Below are 18,473 nucleotides of genomic sequence, written 5' to 3'. Positions count from 1 at the left end.
GTCCTGTCGCCAACTCAGTCGAGTTCGAATGCACTGGTCTAATATATTGATTTGTCTAAATTGTATACAATATAGATAATCTTTTAAAGAAAAAACACTCTGAGACTTAGTAAAAAGATTATAAGAATAACCACGGACTGGTTTTTCCTTGTTTACTTAAAAGGTACGTTTCAAGGTAAGGTGTTGTCTTCACCTGGAGCGTGGCCCCGAAAGCCCTTCTCCACTGTCCTTTTATCCTTATGCACTTCCTGGGATGATCCCTTACATAGTCATCACCTTTAGGGTTTAGTGATTCCTTGTAAGTTTATCTAGAAATGCCTTTTAGCGCCAAATTTTTATGAGTCCGAGGAAATACCAATAAAAGAATAAAAATACAAGTGAAAACAATAAAATACTACTGAAATGTCTTCTAAAGGCTGGGTGGGGTGGGGGGTGGGGTATTTATCTCCTTAACACCTTTAAACAACGCTAGACCCCCCTTCTTCATATAATATGATATTAGAAGTTACATTTTTTAAGCAAGTCATACTGCATACCATAACGCATCTAAACCATAGTAAAAATAAGATTACACCACATCTAAAGTAAAACACAAATCAACACCTTATGTAAGATTGTCTGCAAGGCAAGTTCGGATCACCTTATGAGTCCAGATATCTGAACTTCTCTTGCTGCTTAAACATTTCACAATTTGAGCATTCAAATACACTTTCCAACATAAGATTTTTAATGGCATATATCACATGTCTGTTTGATCTCTACATCTGTCGAATGAGAGTGAGCATTTGTTTTCCTCTCCAGGTCAAATCTCTACCGGGAGACGTTTTAGTTTCTTGTGGCTTTAAAAGTTATTTTCTCTTTCGTCTCTGTCTTCCTGAGCTGTTTGGCGAGCTCCCTCTCGCGTCATTACGATAAAAGATCATCTATAAAAAGTTAATTTGACTTTGACACTTAACGTGAGGACGTGTTGCTGGGGAATCAAAGGAATTCATAATCAATTGTTGACCATTCATGGCCAATTCAACTATATATAGTGACACCAGGCACCAGATGGGGGGAAAAAAACAGACAGGAACACCAGGAACCTGAGGCTTGATGCTCTCTCAGAATCAGCTCCAGTCTTGGCTGTCAGGCAGTGGAGACAGTGGCCAGGGGAACTCAGGGCACGAACCAACACAGACACAGACACAGACACACACACACACACACACACACACACACACACACACACACACACACACACACACACACACACACACACACACACACACTAGAGACCTCTAGACAAGACAACAAGTAATAACAGACAAACTAACAATTGTGACTAAAGAAAACAAAACCTAAAAAAAATAACTGGAGCTAGCAAAAGAGGACAAATAAAATTAAACCAATCTCTATAAATGACTACATCAAAAAAAATTAAGAGGTAACAATTCAGGAACAAAGAAAAATGAGAATTTATCAAAAAGGATAATCTTAAACAAGGAACATTTCTGTGTGTTCTCATTGAGGTCTCAGATCCAGGATCAGTTTTCTCAGTCTCATCTGGCTCATGAGTACATGGTGAGATGCATCCACTACAAGAACAGAGTTATGCATTATGAGTGTTATTAATCTTATGAATTCTGATGAATTAAATATGTGTTTAAAAACATTACTTCATTTTCTCCCAGCATCATGTTTGGCCCTCCAGCGGTGAGTCTCTTGAATGTTTCTGGTGATAAAAATAATAATATGAGTTTACATACAGACAGTGAGTGACAGCGATTCCCATAAATCATCCAGACATGACAATAATATCTGCTTTACTGAGGTTAGGTGTGATGTTATGCTGTTATTGCACTTCTACTGTCATTATAATTTATGAAGTTCATTTATACCTCATATGTCTATATTCAGTTCGATATAGGGGTGAGAATCTTTAGACACCTTTTGTTCAATTTGATTAGTTTTACTACTTACAATAGTATTTATAACTTTGTTTAAAATAGAATTATCTATTTAAAAGTAATTTTTAAACATGTTAATGTCCAAATAAATAAATATAGCTTTAAAGCAAGCAAGTTTGTCACGGTCAAAATCTGAGAATCTGAAGTTTTTACGAACATTATAGGAACGTTACTTTTGAATGTTCTCTGATCGTTCTGAAACATTTAAAAACCGATGTAAACAAACATCCAGATAAAACATTTCAGGAGAAAAGTTCCATGAACAATTTATTAAAGGTTTTGCTCTAATGCTAACATTCTGAAAGACCAGATAACTTTGAAAGGACATTCTATTAATGTTACTGGAAAAAATGTTTGTTCATAACGTTGAGAGAACCTTGTCTCAACCTTAGGTAAAGTCTGGGAATGTTCCCTGTTAGCTGGGCATGTGACCCATAGCCAGATGTCCACATACACACTGAAAAGACATGTTTAAACACGTTTGTGATCAGAATGTATCTGACTAGTGTGACCTACAGAGATAGTCAAGGACACACTGATCAGATCTCCGTGTAACGTCAAGCAATCTAGTCATCGTATCTGCTTGTCACACAAAACCCGCCCACTGTCGAGTAGCGAGACATTGAAGAGCGGAGTAGAACTGAGAAAGTTTGTTTTTTACACCCCAAAGTTGCCCAGCCATTTTCTGTCTGTAAGGATGCACACTTTTCCCATCACATCACACACATTAATGTATTATTATTTGCAACCTTCTCATCATTTTGAAAGCTTTGTAGTCTGCAACAGAAAATAGTTTTTAAAAGAAACCTCACCATATCAGGTCGATTTTGCACTCGGGCCATTTTTCCATTACAGACTTTTATTATTATGTAGTGTTTGGGTCATTTTGCACCCGGATGGGATTTTATTTTTGGACTAAAACTTTACTGACTTTTTCACATACATGAACTTCATCCTCAGATCAATGAGACCTATACGATCAATCAGTTTCAAAAATAAATTCAAAACCTGCCCTAATTCAAAGAAAAAAGGTTTACAAAAAGATTGAATCCAATATTTTGTGCTCATTTAGCATAATGAGAGATTTACAAGTAATCGAGAAAAGGTGTTAACAGGGTGTTCAACACAGCACAAGGGTTATTGACACGTGTAAATGTCTTGACTGGTTGATGATCTAATTTGCTTGATCAGATCACGGTGATCGCATGTTAATGTAAAGTGTAAAAGCAGCCAAAATGCAACTGAGCATTTGAAAGCATTGATTGTTCATTTTGTGCATCAAATGGAAAACGCCTTGGAAATATCGGTGAGACTGCACATTGTAAGCCTAACTTCGCAATAGCCTGGGATTAACACATGCACACAATACTTGAGATCTGTACTGGCTGTCTAGAACACAATAGACTCAAGTTTCAGACTCACTGGCCATGCAATCCATGCGCAGGACGAGCACAACAAAGTTTTCTAGCGTGATTTCACCACTGGAGTCACCGTATCGGAGAGCCATGAGATCCAGCATGCTGTCACTCAACACAAACCCTTGAAAAATACAAAATAGGATTCAGATGATTTTATGATTTGAAGATCAGTTGAGGACATCAACAGTTAAGAGAAAATAAAGTTACCTGTAACTTTAAGAGCATTTCTGAGTTCATTCAGAGATAGACTTCCAGTGTGCGAAACATCCATTTCATAAAAAATATCCTGAGAAACAGACAAGAGAACAAACAGAGCAATCACAACCAGTTTTACTTGTAAACTGTAGAATATATGTAATGAGAAAAAATGTAGACATTTGTTGCACTTTACCTTTTGAAAAACGGCTCGTTTCCACAAACGGAGGCATTCAAATTCACTGAGCCTTCCAGTGACGCTGAGCTGTGTTGTTGCGTTAAAGAGCGTCATGAGACAACTTGATTAAAATGGAATGAATTCACAAAAGGCAAACGACATGCACAAGTTTCTGAAAGCCTTAATAGTCGAGGATACATCCATCAGCGCCACCATGCTCTTACACAAATCCAAGCTGAATCCTGTGGTTTTCTGTGAATGTCCTGAGAGATCAGACAAGAAACATACACACAATCACAGACGACTGGAAGGAAAACAGGACTAAAGATATAGAAATATGAGTTTTCTCTGGAAGGTTGAATCCTCACCTGCATAAAGATTCTCATTTAGAAGTCTTTGAAGCCGCTCAGCGTCCACCTCTCCGTACTTACACAAACAGACATATATCAGATAACTGATAAACAACTTCCTGTTCCATTGAAATATCTTGTTGTAACCTTCCATTGTATTTCTGATCATAATCATTCACATTCTCATAACCCAGATCTGCTGGAAAGTTTCATGTACCTCATCTGCATATTGCAGAAAGATCTGGAAGGAGTCGTCATTATCCCTGGGAATCATCTGAGAGAAATTGAGAAGATTTTTAAAAATAGAGACTTTCTGAACTCAGGCAACAGTAAAGAAACAGCCCAAGCTGTGAAATACCTTAGTTCTTGTCATGCCGTATCCAGAAGAGTCTCTGAAGACACAAAATCAAAGTCTTTGTACTCCAAAATTACATACTAAAAACTTTAAAGGTGTCATGAACTGTTTGTTTGTTTTTTTATACTGTTGTCTGAGGTCAACTAATGACATTTGTGTGGTTTTTACATTCAAAAACATCATAACTAATAAGTAATAGGCTACACTTGAGGCTCTCTCCTGAACGTTGGGTTTTGATGGGCGTGTCACTGGAGACTTGGAAGTAAACATCCACGGCTAGGATTAGATAAGATTTGCATATTTAATGAGCTTCAGCTCTGCTGTCAGTTCAGTTCACATGAGGGATTGTTTTGAAAGCGGCAACCGGAATGATTCTCTCGATCACAGGGCTCATAAACGTCTTTATCAAACACAATGATTTATTTCTCATCCACCCACGATTGATTGGAATATTATTTTTGTATTACTTGGCCCGCCCGATCAGTGGATATAAGCGCGAACCGCGCATATACGTACACACACACACACACACACACACACACACACACACACACACACACACACACACACACACACACACACACACACACACACACACACACACACACACACACACACACACACACACACACGTTGATCTATGTGGTTAACAGGGACTCTCCATAGGCGTAATGGTTTTTATACCGTACAAACCGTATTTTCTATCCCCTTACACTGCCCCTGCCCCTAAACCTACCCATCACAGGAAACATTCTGCATTTTTACTTTCTCAAAAAAGCATCATTTAGTATGTTTTTAAGGCCATTTGAATTATGAGGACATTTGATATGTCCTCATAAACCACATTTATAGACTAATACCAGTGTAATACCCATGTAGTTATACAAATTTGTGTCCTCATAAACCACACACACACACACACACACACACACACACACACACACACACACACACACACACACACACACACACACACACACACACACACACACACACAAACACATGTGCAAGCTAAGATCAAGAAAGGAATATTATTTCACTATTTGAGATTCACCGGCCTGCCGACGGGCGTAAGTTTTGGTAGCCCGTCTGGAAAACACACAGCCCCGGGACTACTATTACATATAAAAAAGATGTTTTACTCACGTAAGTGTGTTGCTCCATTCCTGTAGGATCTAATATAGAAGGAGCAGCGTTGTGTTTTAATCTCAATATGTCTGCAAATCCAGCATCAACACGAGACTTGATTACAAATGATTACGCAGTGAAATTTAGCGATTGCGAACACGCATACAATGTCTTCCCTACGTGAGCTGGAACTTCATTAAAAATAAATGAAGTATCACATTCTTAATATTATGATCTGAAGGAAGCTTATGCAGCAACAGTGTTCTTTCACAACCAGGAAAAGCTAAATATCTTGCTATCTTCTTCGGCACGTATATTGTTGTTGGCTAGCGTGATCCGAACAGCTCCATGAGTTGGTGGGTGGGGCTACTGAATTAGACATGCTTATTATTCTGTTTCACAACACATGACGTCAAGATGCGAACACGATCATTTTCTGGGCCTGGTGTCAATAAAAGCTTTGACTAACAAGGAAGTGTTCAGCTCTGAAGCTTAAAGGATAATCTTATATTACCATAACCTTTTATACATCAAAAGCTCAAGGATAAGTTGATTTCTCAATTCATTACCCCTTTAAAACTGCTGTGTGTGATTTTATGTTCAAATAGTTTCTCGTATCCTAGATTAATAAGCAGAGACATCATAAACACGTTTGTTTGAGCATCTTCACTTCATGTTAATTATGCGAAGGCTTACTCAATGACAGCTTCTGTCTTTGAATAGACTGTCAGAAGGAAGGATGAAGCTTCATTTGGATGGTAAGTTGAAGGAACGATGAGGTAGTCGCCTGCTTTGAATCTGAAAAACTCCATGATTTCCCGAGCATTGATGAAGGCTTTGGTTTTTCCAGCTGGATTGGTATTGAAGAATGCGGCAGGGAATTTTTCTCGCCGGTCCTTTAACTAGTGAATAAGCCAAAACATTCATTATTCTGTCCTTGAGAAACAAACCCAAAAATCAATCAAATGTATAAAGACCATGTTTAATACGTACATGAGCTGGCACCTGCAAGAGATACAAACAACAAATATAAATGTTCAATATATTAATATTAATATTGTATTCAAATCTTAAAATAGACATCACACATTTTCAGAATGCTGTTTTTTACAAACCTCATAAATGTAAAAACCAATGTGGATATTGGTTGCCAAGTGTCTGTTCCTCTTGTGCGATTTCTGAATGAGCGACACGAGGAGATTTGGAGCGCTTTCATCTCTAGGGTCTTTAACAGTCTCCTTAAGAGTCACACGAAACTGGGGATTTTTGGAAAAACTCTCTATAAATGCAAAAGAAAGGAGACATTTCTGATTCTGATCACCAGGCTGAGCTGCCATTAATCATTTGAGAAATACATTGAATTATTGAAAGACTTGGCTGTTTTTAGGGTTGCACTGAATTTCTGCACCGATACAGTGTTACAGACAGAGGGACACGAAGAACAGAGAATGGTAATGAGCACAGTTTATGTCGTGAACTGGCTTTTTTTTCATATACTGTTGTCTGAGGTCAACTAATGACATTTGTGTGGTTACATTCAGAAACATTATAACTAATAAGTAATAGGCTATTTTCTACACTGGTTTTAAGGCTCTCTTCTGAACGCTGGGTTTTGATGGGTGTGCCACACTGGAGACTTAGAAGTAAACGCCCACAGCTAGGATTGGATAAGATTTGCATATTTAATGAGCTTCAGCTCCTGTCATATCTACGGCCATGTCAGTTCAGTTCACATGAGGGAGGGGTTGTTTTGAAAGCGGCAACCGGAATGATTCAGGTATGTCTTTATCAAACAAACACAATGATTTATTTCTCATCCACCTGCGATTGATTGGACTGATTTTTGTATTACATAGCCCGCATGATCGTTCCATCTAAGGGCGAACCGCGCGCACACACATACACATCCCTGCGCGCCCTTCAAATTTCAAGTCAAGAGAGAGTCAACAACAACAAAAAGAATATAATGAGATTCATTGGCCTGCCGACGGGCTTCCGTTTCGGAAAGCCCGTCTAGAAAGCACACAGCCCTGGTGACATTGGGCTTTGCGAGTCCTTGCCCATACATGTCTGAGTCCAGCATGCTTAGGGTGTGTTCTGTTAGACACAAACACATAAGCAAAACGATCTATAACAATGCAATACTATTACATATAAAAAACACGTTTTACTCACATAAGTGTGTTGCACCATTCCTCCTGTTGGATCCAATATAGAAGAAATAGCATTGTGAGATTTGTTTACACACGATCCCACAGTGAAATTAAGTGAACACCATTATCTTCCTCACATTAGCTTCATTAAAAATAAAGTTCAACCACACATTCCTAATATTAGGATCTGAAGGAAGCTTATGCAGCGACTGTGTTCTTCCCTTAGACTAGGTTCTTCCACAACCAGGAATAGTGCAATATCTTGCTATATTCTTCAGCATGTTTATTGCTGCTGGCTAGCGTGATCCGATGAGTCGGTGGCAGGGATACTGAATTACACATGCTTATTATTCTATAGAGGAGTATTTTGTCAGTCGATGACGTCAAAATGCGAAAACGATTGTTTTCTGGGCCTGGTGTCTTAAATCTTTTCTTTGACTAACAAGGAAGTTTTCAGCTCTGAAACTTATAGGATATTCTTATATTACCATGACCTTTTATATATCAAAAGCTCAAGGGAAAGTTGATTTCTCAATTCATCACCCCTTTAAGGTTCTGAGGGTGAACTGGATCAGGTGAGTAATCAGACAGATGGCAATGCAGGAATGGTGGATAACGGGATGGTAACACTCAGTTTGTGTTGTAGGGGACTCAGGAAAACAGATCGCTGGAGCCAGGGAGACGAAGACGAGGAGACACACTGGAGACAAGAGAGTAGGTATCCTTTTGGGGTAAGTAGACAAGTAAGTCCTAATACCAAAGAGACCGAACAGTGACTGACTGTGTGTGTGGAGCTTAAGTGCTGGCAGTGATGAAGCGATGATGATGTGCAGGTGCATGTGATCAGTACTCCAGGGAATCAGTGTGTCGTGCTTGGGAGTAGGGGGCCTGGCGTGCTTGCAACATATTGATTATTCATAACGACATCTGACGATGCCGATAGTTTGGTGGTAATGGTAGCTTTTGTAGTGTACGATTTGTATTTTCTCATGCAGTCAAATGCTTGCACTAGCTATAGATGGTACAATAACTGTAAACCATAAAGGGAACCCTCTCATTTGGTACATTACTGTAATATTAAGAGACCAAACTATTATATTAAACTGCTATTTGTTTAGATTATAGTTTACAATCACAAGCAAATAAAAACATTTAAATTGCACATAAGGAAGTTTTCAACCCTTGTGTTCAGTAGATTTATTTAAACATTCAGAAAAAAAGAACCGAATATAAGCACCTAGTGTTTTTATAGCTAACTAACAAACTAACTGGGAATGTTGGATAACTTTCCTAAGGTAAATGCAGTGTAAAGTGACATATTTGTCACAAGCTGCTGTATTGACGTCTTTTCACAGTTGAAACACTAATTGAGCGATTACATGGGAGACAATTTTTTTTTTAAAAATGTACTGTATCTTTCCACATACCTTCTGATGTTCATGCATGTTTATTTCGTGCTAACTTAATGACTTACGCTGCTGCTTGAACTGAGTTGGCAAAGCGATCTGTCAAGTCACGTTTAGGATCGCCATTTGAAATTTGTGATAAGGACAGAACTTTAAACTTTAAATCTGAAACTCTTTCTTAGCAGTAACAAAACAAGAGCTTTCATATGTGATTCGTGCTACAAATAATGTTTGATGAAGGTTGGAATAATGAGTGATTTGGGTCAATTTTTAACTGCATCAAAGTGAAAATGCATTAATTTGTTACTATCTTCGACAGCCCTCACAAGAGGCATTTTCTTCCCACACACTATGAGTTGCAGTCTGACCATTTTCTCTGTGCCCTTTTGATTGGTAGAAAAAGTGTTTGCCAAGTGTTTGCAGATTGCGAAGTGTTTTACACATTCAGCCGATGTCTGCTAGTACACAAAATCAATATTTTTATTTTAAGAGATGTGCGGCTGCGGTCAACAAGGAACTACTTCATAAACTTGTGGAAAGTTTGTCAACCGACAAATGACAGATGAACATATTTGACCTTTTTCTTATAATATGTCAATGATGTCATATTCTTATATCTTAAACATTACCAGTAAAAATAGTTGTAGTAAATATCATATAATAATGAGTTAGTTTACCTCGGTCATTTGAACAACCGCCAGCTGTTGTTCCAGTTACCCACTGGCCTTTGTGTATTTCAGTCTTCCAAGATGAAGAATGAGATCCAGCAAGAAAGTTCACATCTGAACAACAAATATCCAAATCTGAAAAATTCCTGCAAAAATCCTCCATTGACATCCTGCAGAGACAGAAAACATATTGGTTACAAATATAAACCTGATGTCTGAAGTATGTGTCTAAACGGAACATGTCTAAACTACCAATGCAACCAGAGTGTAAAAGGGCACCTATAGCACACGTCAACCATTTCTTTTGTCGGAAGGTGATGTGAGCAAGCATTCCTGAAGATGCAGTGTCTCATTCCCCTTCTCAGGGAACCAAGGTTACATTTGTAACCGAATGGGAACTCGTACCACATCCTAGGACGCTTTGGGGGGAAAAATACCCACTCTGTCATACTGAAGGAATGAATGCTGTGACAGCTGACATAAAGTCAATGATTCCACAGAGCTAGATCTGGAGTCAGCATTCCCCATCCTAGATGGTACACATCAATGGCTGTTGTGACTTCCTAGGGCTAAAAAACCCAGCTACATACCCTGCGGGCAGAGCTCAGGGCCTGGTATTCTTACAAATACTTTCATGGGAATATGGTCAAGGATAAGGAATATCCTGCCTGTCACTTCAGGGGACACTATACCCCTGACAAGTAGAGACCTCAGGAAAACCACTCTCAGAAAAGAGGTGACCTAGCAACACTTCAAAAAATATCAACAAGGAGGCTTTTAAACAGCGAACAACCTGATAGTATCTGAGGGGAGCTCTACAGATGGAGGCCTGAGCAAGACAACTCTATAAATGACAGGAGGCCTTACTATTTTCTTTGCTACTGCTTACTAGTGTTGTCAAAAGTACCGACCGCGATACCAAATCGGAACTGAAATGTTAAAAATATGACGCTTTGATCAGCGCTTCACAAACATGTTGTAAAAATACATCGATGACGCTTTTCACAGAGCGCTTGCACAGATACACACAGAGCGTTTGAATGTAGGTGTCTATCAGCCTACCGGTCCGCTGGTCGACGCCTGCTTGTGCTTTCGAACGCTCATGCTCCCGCTTTCAAAACACTTTTCAAACACTTCCGTGTTGTTTCAAACCGCTGCCGTGCGTTGATCATTGTAGCCAATCACAGGCACATCCGATGAGCGTGTGAGCACAATGACCAGTCAGAGGTGTTTACGATTACAGCTCAACAGCGCTCGAAGCGTCGCATTTTTAACATTTCAGTACCGATTTGGTATCGCGGTCGGTACTTTTAACAACACTACTGCTTACCAAGGAGGCTCACTCAAAAAAGAGCCTGACAACTCGATACTGCTATCTAGTAAGTAAAGTAGCTCTGGGTGTAGGCCTCAGCAGGACAACTCTCTAAAACGAGGGGAAGTCTAGCAACACCCACCTTGAAGACAGTTAACCAGGGAGGCTCAAAGAAGAGCCTGCAACCACAGCCTTCACTGAGCTCTCAGAGAGGAGGCTTCAGTATTACGACCCTCTATAGTGAGAGAAGATGCCTAACTCTGTTCTACACTAAAAAACAATGTCACCAAGGAGTCTCACAGAGTCCTATACAGCATGTTATCGTATGTTAAACTCTGGATAGTGAAGGTTTCTGCATGATGACTCTATAAACTGAGAGGAAACAGTTTAGTGAGCCATAAATCATAGCATAGCCACCCAGACCGGGCTCTAAGAAAGGTCAACCCTGCAAGATGAGGCCTAATTACGTTCTACACTAAAAACTGCTTACTATGGAGGCTCGGAAAAGCTTGCCAACTCAATACTGCTATTCAGGCAGAGCTCTGGAGGTGGCGGTCTCAGCAAAATAAATCCCTAAAGCGAGAGGAAGCATAGCAACACCCACCTTAAGAGGGAGGCTCAAAAAAGAGCCTACAACCCTGTCCGCTTCCACTGAGATCTCAGAGCAGAGGCTTCCGCATAATGAACCTCAATGGCAGGGGTCCTAGAGGGCCATTGTCATCCATAGTTTAGCTCTTTACCCCAATTAAACATACCTGAAACAGCCAATCAGTGTCTTACCGGGGCCTTGTAAGACACTGATTGGAGTTAAACTCTGCAGTGGCCCTCCAGGACTGAGTTTGGAGACCCCTGCTCTATATGGAGAAGAAGCCTAACTATGATTTACCTTAAAGACAGTTCCACCAAGGAGGCTCACAGAGAGCCATGCCACTAGATGATGCTGAAGTCAGTATGAGGTCACTGCCCAAAACCAGGAAGGTTCAACACCATGCTCATCCTAAATGATCAACCGGAGCTATTAGCTAAGGCTAGCTACAACCATTGTAAAACCTGTAATATGATCTGAGACTCCAGCAACAAACCAAGCTCTCTCATAGGGAATCAGGAGTCCTACTATTAAGGATTCCACTTACACTCAACCATGAAGACATTGCCATCAAGAGGAGCAAGCTAAGCACTAGCTCAAAAACAAATGTCTTTGTAGAATCTCAAAACTCCAGACGCTCCCAAAGGTGTTAAGGGGTGTTACTCTGGGTTCGGGCCAAGTCCAAGCTTCCTCTCCCCGAACAGCATGCCAAATACACATTTATATTTACTTTCTAAATTATATGTAAGTGTGAACTTGTGAAACATGCTTCAGACACCAGTCTGAAGGTAGAGCGAGTTCCCATTCAAAAGGGAACTGGCTGTAAAATAATGATAGTGCATACATAGAAAGAAAGAAAACATTGATATTAAAGACAAACATTTGGCACTTAGTATTCAGTAGTTCTGCTCACCAGAATTCTCCATTGTCAAGCACAACATTGAGCTTTTGGTCCTCGGGGCGTACAAATTTCCACAAAGGGGATCTAAAGAGATCAGAATAACCAGCTATCAGATGCCTAATAATAGATGCAGAGGAATTATATAGAAATGTGGGATTCAGACCTGTCGCTCCAGTCTCTGTTCCACTCTCCGTGACCCCAAGGGTTAAAGATTCTCACCAGCTTCACTGGGCGACCTCGACATACAACCTGTGAGAGAACATCTCATAAGATCACAGGATAAATCATCACTTACTGATACTAAACACTGTGAAACTGCAAGCTGCAACAGAATAGTTAGTCTGATGTCTTAGAGAAGAAGTTCTCACCTCTGCAACTCCTGTGACCGTGTACGCATGTGTTTCCACAAGGCCATTGGGTAACACATTATTCTGCAGCAGACCTGCTTGCTATAAAGGAAAATGGGATTGTAGGAAAGTGATTGTAGGACTTGAGTGGGCCTGTACATAATAAAATACAACTATTTAATAGTTGGAATAGCAAAATAAATAGGCTTAACCACTTTTAAATGGAAACCCCTCAATTCGAGCACTGTTTCACTCACAGCGAGGATGGAGACAGGTTGTGCTGACCACTAGTTGAAAAGTCTTTATACTCTGAAATTGCCCTACATTATAACAATATTTGAGACTCAGTCTTTACCCCTCCAGGAGTGTCGCATCCCATCAGGGATTCTGATTGGCTGGCTCGTCTCATGGTGTCCCACAGCTTGTCCTGTGCTTCGCTCAGTTTAATGGTCATGTGCGGTCCACCGGTGAAGTCCATCAGAGCTTCTGATATGCTTCCTGCGTCCATATCCGCATAAGAGCCGCACACTCTGGAAAAGAGAGAATCATTTTTCATTTCCCATTCATAATTTCTATGTGCATAAAAAAAAAAAATCTAATCCATGATCCTGTAACAGTTCATGGTGTTTGGACTTGGTTTTCTGTTTTCACCCTACCTGACTTGGCTCATTTATTTGTTACCATGGTTTCTGATTGGAAATCCTGATTGGATTTCTCTGTTTGGTTCTCGTTAATGTTAGTTCAGAGTTTGGTCTGGGTTTTCTTTGTTTTAATAAAGTTTGTTTGACTTGATCTTCTTCTCCTTGCCTTCTGTCTGTACCACGCTGAGATAACGTGACATATCCAAACTATAAATTATAGTACAGTATTAAACTGAAACGTACTTAGCATAAGCTTTCTCTAACAAAGCAGGCCAGAATTCATTTGGTGTTTTAGACTGAACAAAGATGAGTCGGCCATCAATAGTTGGGAGTTTGTCATCGATAACCACATCCACCCATGATCCAAATCTCCAGAACTGAAAACAAAACATCAGAGGTTAGCTATTATTAAAAAACATACACAAACTTTAATTCTTTAAGATATTGTTCAGACAAAAATGGTTTAAACATTCACCTTAAAATGAAATATTCCTGCGTAATCCACAGAGAAACTTTGATCATCCTGGATAACCTGCTTCATTATTCGTTTTTGAGATGTAAGAGCTCCAACTGATGCCAGAAACCAGCAGTTCCCTACACACACACACGGACACACGGACACACACGGACACACGGACACACACACACACACACACATGTTGGTCTATGTGGTTTACAGGGACTCTCCATAGGCGTAATGGTTTCTATACCGTACAAACCGTATTTTCTATCCCCTTACACTGCCCCTGCCCCTAAACCTACCCATCACAGGAAACATTCTGCATTTTTACTTTCTCAAAAAAACATAATTTAGTATGTTTTTAAGGCCATTTGAATTATGAGGACATTTGATATGTCCTCATAAAACACCTTTATAGTGTAATACCAGTGTAATACCCATGTAGTTATACAAATTTGTGTCCTCATAAACCACATAAACAGGCTCACACACACACACACACACACACACACACACACACACACACACACACGAACACACACACACACACACACACACACACACACACACACACACACACACACACACACACACACACACACACACACACACACACACACACACACACACACACACACACACACACACACTTTTAATAAAAAAATGTTTCAAAATGTCCTCATATTTTATGTTTATGTCGTAATTCCAGTGTAATACCCGTGTCATTATACAAATTAGTTTCCTCATAAATCACAAACACACAGGCACACACACACACAGGCACACACACACACACGCACACACACACACACACACACACACACACACACACACACACACACACACACACACACACACACACACACACACACACACACACACACACACACACACACACACACAGAGAGAGAGACAAACATGCACTTTGTGTGTAACTTTTTTTCACTTAAGACCTGTTTAACTGATTTATTGCTTTAATGCACTGCCACTTTAAGTGGCTTTCTGTGGACATATAATTATAAATGCATGAGTGCAGAGAGCATTCAGTTCACCAGACCTACACACACAGCTCTTCAGTTACAAAGTTGATTTTGTGTTAATGATGTACAGCACAGCAGACCTACCTAACACACCCTGGATGATATCAAACCTTGACGTTCCTTGAGCAGTGTAAACAGGGTTTGGCACCAGTTCCTGAAGGAAACAGATGATTTATTTCACACTATACAGCAGGTCATACTTTTATCTTGCACTAGGACACAAATCAGACAGCAGTTTGTGTCTGCAGATGCTGACATACATGTGGTCGTCTCCACACCACTCCCTGGAGCTCTTCACGTGTCAGAGAGCCCAGACCGAGTGATTTCATCTCCGGAGGGAACAAGTTGTCTATAAACCTCAGTCTTTCCTTCAGGCAGATCTGCTTGAGCCGCTGGAAGTCCTGATCCAGGAACCTTTCCGGATTGTTGACCGATCCCTGTCCATCTTTGAGATTACGCTCCGACAAAATGTTCAAACACACACCAGGCGCTGGCATTGTGGATCAGATCTGTTGAAAAGTCTTGTTTAGATTGCACTAAACTTCATTGTGCAAAGCTCAAGTACAGAGCAAGTTTTTTTAAATGCATATTCATGCATTATATTATATGCATGAATATTCCATGCAAAACTGAAACATGATAAAATCATACCTTCTCTCTCTTATTGTAGTTGGCAGATTATTCAGTCTTTTCTGATGCAAAGGGCACTCAGGAGGACGTGTGTATTAACATCTGACTCGGCCCACTCGTTCAGGTGTGATGTAACTTTATGACTCTCAGGTCAATATTTGAACGGAGCACAATAGAGATCATAAAGCAGCGCAGTGGCATGCTAAAAACCCTCTTCACGTGATGTATCTGTCCCTGTGACCTAGGTTTCCCCAGTCTGGCAGGTGTGGTGGTGTGGGTAAGTTTGAGGGTAGACCACCACACCTGTCCCTAACTTTACCCTTAAACTGACCCACACCACCACACCTGTCCCTAACTCTACCCTTAAACTGACCCACACTACCACACCTGTCCCTAACTCTACCCTTAAACTGACCCACACTACCACACCTGTCCCTAACTCTACCCTTAAACTGACCCACACCACCACACCTGTCCCTAACTCTACCCTTAAACTGACCCACACCACCACACCTGACCCTAACTCTACCCTTAAACTGACCCACACCACCACACCTGTCCCTAACTCTACCCTTAAACTAACCCACACCACCACACCTGACCCTAACTCTACCCTTAAACTGACCCACACCACCACACCTGACCCTAACTCTACTCTTAAACTGACCCACACCACCACACCTGACCCTAACTCTACCCTTAAATTGACACACACCACCACACCTGACCCTAACTGTACCCTTAAACTGACCCACACCACCACACCTGACCCTAGCTCTACCCTTAAATTGACACACACCACCACACCTGTCCCTAACTCTACCCTTAAACTGACCCACACCACCACACCTGACCCTAACTCTACCCTTAAATTGACACACACCACCACACCTGACCCTAACTCTACCCTTAAACTGACCCACACCACCACACCTGCCCCTAACTCTACCCTTAAACTGACCCACACCACCACACCTGTCCCTAACTCTACCCTTAAAGTGACCCACACCACCACACCTGTCCCTAACTCTGCCCTTAAACTGACCCACACCACCACACCTGACCCTAACTTTACCCTTAAACTGACCCACACCACCACACCTGACCCTAACTCTACCCTTAAACTGACCCACACCACCACACCTGACCCTAACTCTACCCTTAAACTGACCCACACCACCACACCTGACCCTAACTCTACCCTTAAACTGACCCACACCACCACACCTGTCCCTAACTCTCCCCTATAAACTGACCCACACCACCACACCTGTCCCTAACTCTACCCTTAAACTGACCCACACCACCACACCTGTCCCTAACTCTACCCTTAAACTGACCCACACCACCACACCTGTCCCTAACTTTACCCTTAAACTGACCCCCACCACCACACCTGACCCTAACTTTACCCTTAAACTGACCCACACCACCACACCTGTCCCTAACTTTACCCTTAAACTGACCCACACCACCACACCTGTCCCTAACTCTACCCTTAAACTGACCCACACCACCACACCTGTCCCTAACTCTACCCTTAAACTGACCCACACCACCACACCTGTCCCTAACTCTACCCTTAAACTGACCCACACCACCACACCTAACCCTAACCCTACCCTTAAACTGACCCACACCACCACACCTGTCCCTAACTTTACCCTTAAACTGACCCACACCACCACACCTGACCCTAACTCTACCCTTAAACTGACCCACACCACCACACCTGTCCCTAACTCTACCCTTAAACTGACCCACACCACCACACCTGTCCCTAACTCTACCCTTAAACTGACCCACACCAATACACCTGTCCCTAACTCTACCCTTAAACTGACCCACACCACCACACCTGTCCCTAACTCTACCCTTAAACTGACCCACACCACCACACCTGACCCTAACTTTACCCTTAAACTGACCCACACCACCACAACTGCCCCTAACTCTACCCTTAAACTGACCCACACCACCACACCTGACCCTAACTCTACCCTTAAACTGACCCACACCACCACACCTGCCCCTAACTCTACCCTTAAACTGACCCACACCACCACACCTGACCCTAACTCTACCCTTAAACTGACCCACACCACCACACCTGACCCTAACTCTACCCTTAAACTGACCCACACCACCACACCTGTCCCTAACTCTACCCTTAAACTGACCCACACCACCACACCTGACCCTAACTTTACCCTTAATCTGACCCACACCACCACACCTAACCCTAACCCTACCCTTAAACTGACCCACACCACCACACCTGTCCCTAACTCTACCCTTAAACTGACCCACACCACCACACCTGTCCCTAACTTTACCCTTAAACTGACCCACACCACCACACCTGTCCCTAACTCTACCCTTAAACTGACCCACACCACCACACCTGTCCCTAACTCTACCCTTAAACTGACCCACACCACCACACCTGTCCCTAACTCTACCCTTAAACTGACCCACACCACCACACCTGTCCCTAACTCTACCCTTAAACTGACCCACACCACCACACCTGACCCTAACTTTACCCTTAAACTGACCCACACCACCACACCTGACCCTAACTCTACCCTTAAACTGACCCACACCACCACACCTGACCCTAACTCTACCCTTAAACTGACCCACACCACCACACCTGACCCTAACTTTACCCTTAAACTGACCCACACCACCACACCTGTCCCTAACTTTACCCTTAAACTGACCCACACCACCACACCTGACCCTAACTTTAC

At 41.6% G+C, this 18,473-nt stretch overlaps 1 protein-coding gene across 1 annotated transcript; it reads right to left on the bottom strand.

The window, feature by feature from the left end:
- Positions 1 to 1,437: 1,437 nt before the first annotated feature.
- LOC137090507 (calpain-14-like) lies at positions 1,438 to 15,816 on the bottom strand. The gene is made up of 22 exons (XM_067454467.1): positions 15,739 to 15,816; positions 15,348 to 15,596; positions 15,172 to 15,241; positions 14,063 to 14,181; positions 13,831 to 13,964; positions 13,302 to 13,476; positions 12,968 to 13,048; positions 12,763 to 12,848; positions 12,612 to 12,683; positions 9,810 to 9,970; positions 6,689 to 6,852; positions 6,567 to 6,578; positions 6,270 to 6,475; positions 4,449 to 4,482; positions 4,308 to 4,364; positions 4,109 to 4,166; positions 3,939 to 4,003; positions 3,759 to 3,827; positions 3,575 to 3,653; positions 3,372 to 3,488; positions 1,659 to 1,714; positions 1,438 to 1,577 (listed from the first exon to the last, which is right to left on the bottom strand). The coding sequence occupies exons 2-22, from the start codon at positions 15,582 to 15,584 to the stop codon at positions 1,551 to 1,553; spliced, it is 2,079 nt and encodes a 692-aa protein (XP_067310568.1). The 5' UTR covers positions 15,585 to 15,596; positions 15,739 to 15,816; the 3' UTR covers positions 1,438 to 1,550.
- Between the last annotated feature and the right edge of the window lie 2,657 nt (positions 15,817 to 18,473).

The sequence above is a fragment of the Pseudorasbora parva genome, chromosome 10, assembly GCF_024679245.1.
Source record: "Pseudorasbora parva isolate DD20220531a chromosome 10, ASM2467924v1, whole genome shotgun sequence".
NCBI classification, from domain to species: Eukaryota; Metazoa; Chordata; class Actinopteri; order Cypriniformes; family Gobionidae; genus Pseudorasbora; species Pseudorasbora parva.
Note: the sequence above shows the minus strand (reverse complement) of the source record. Positions and strands in the feature narration are given on the sequence as shown.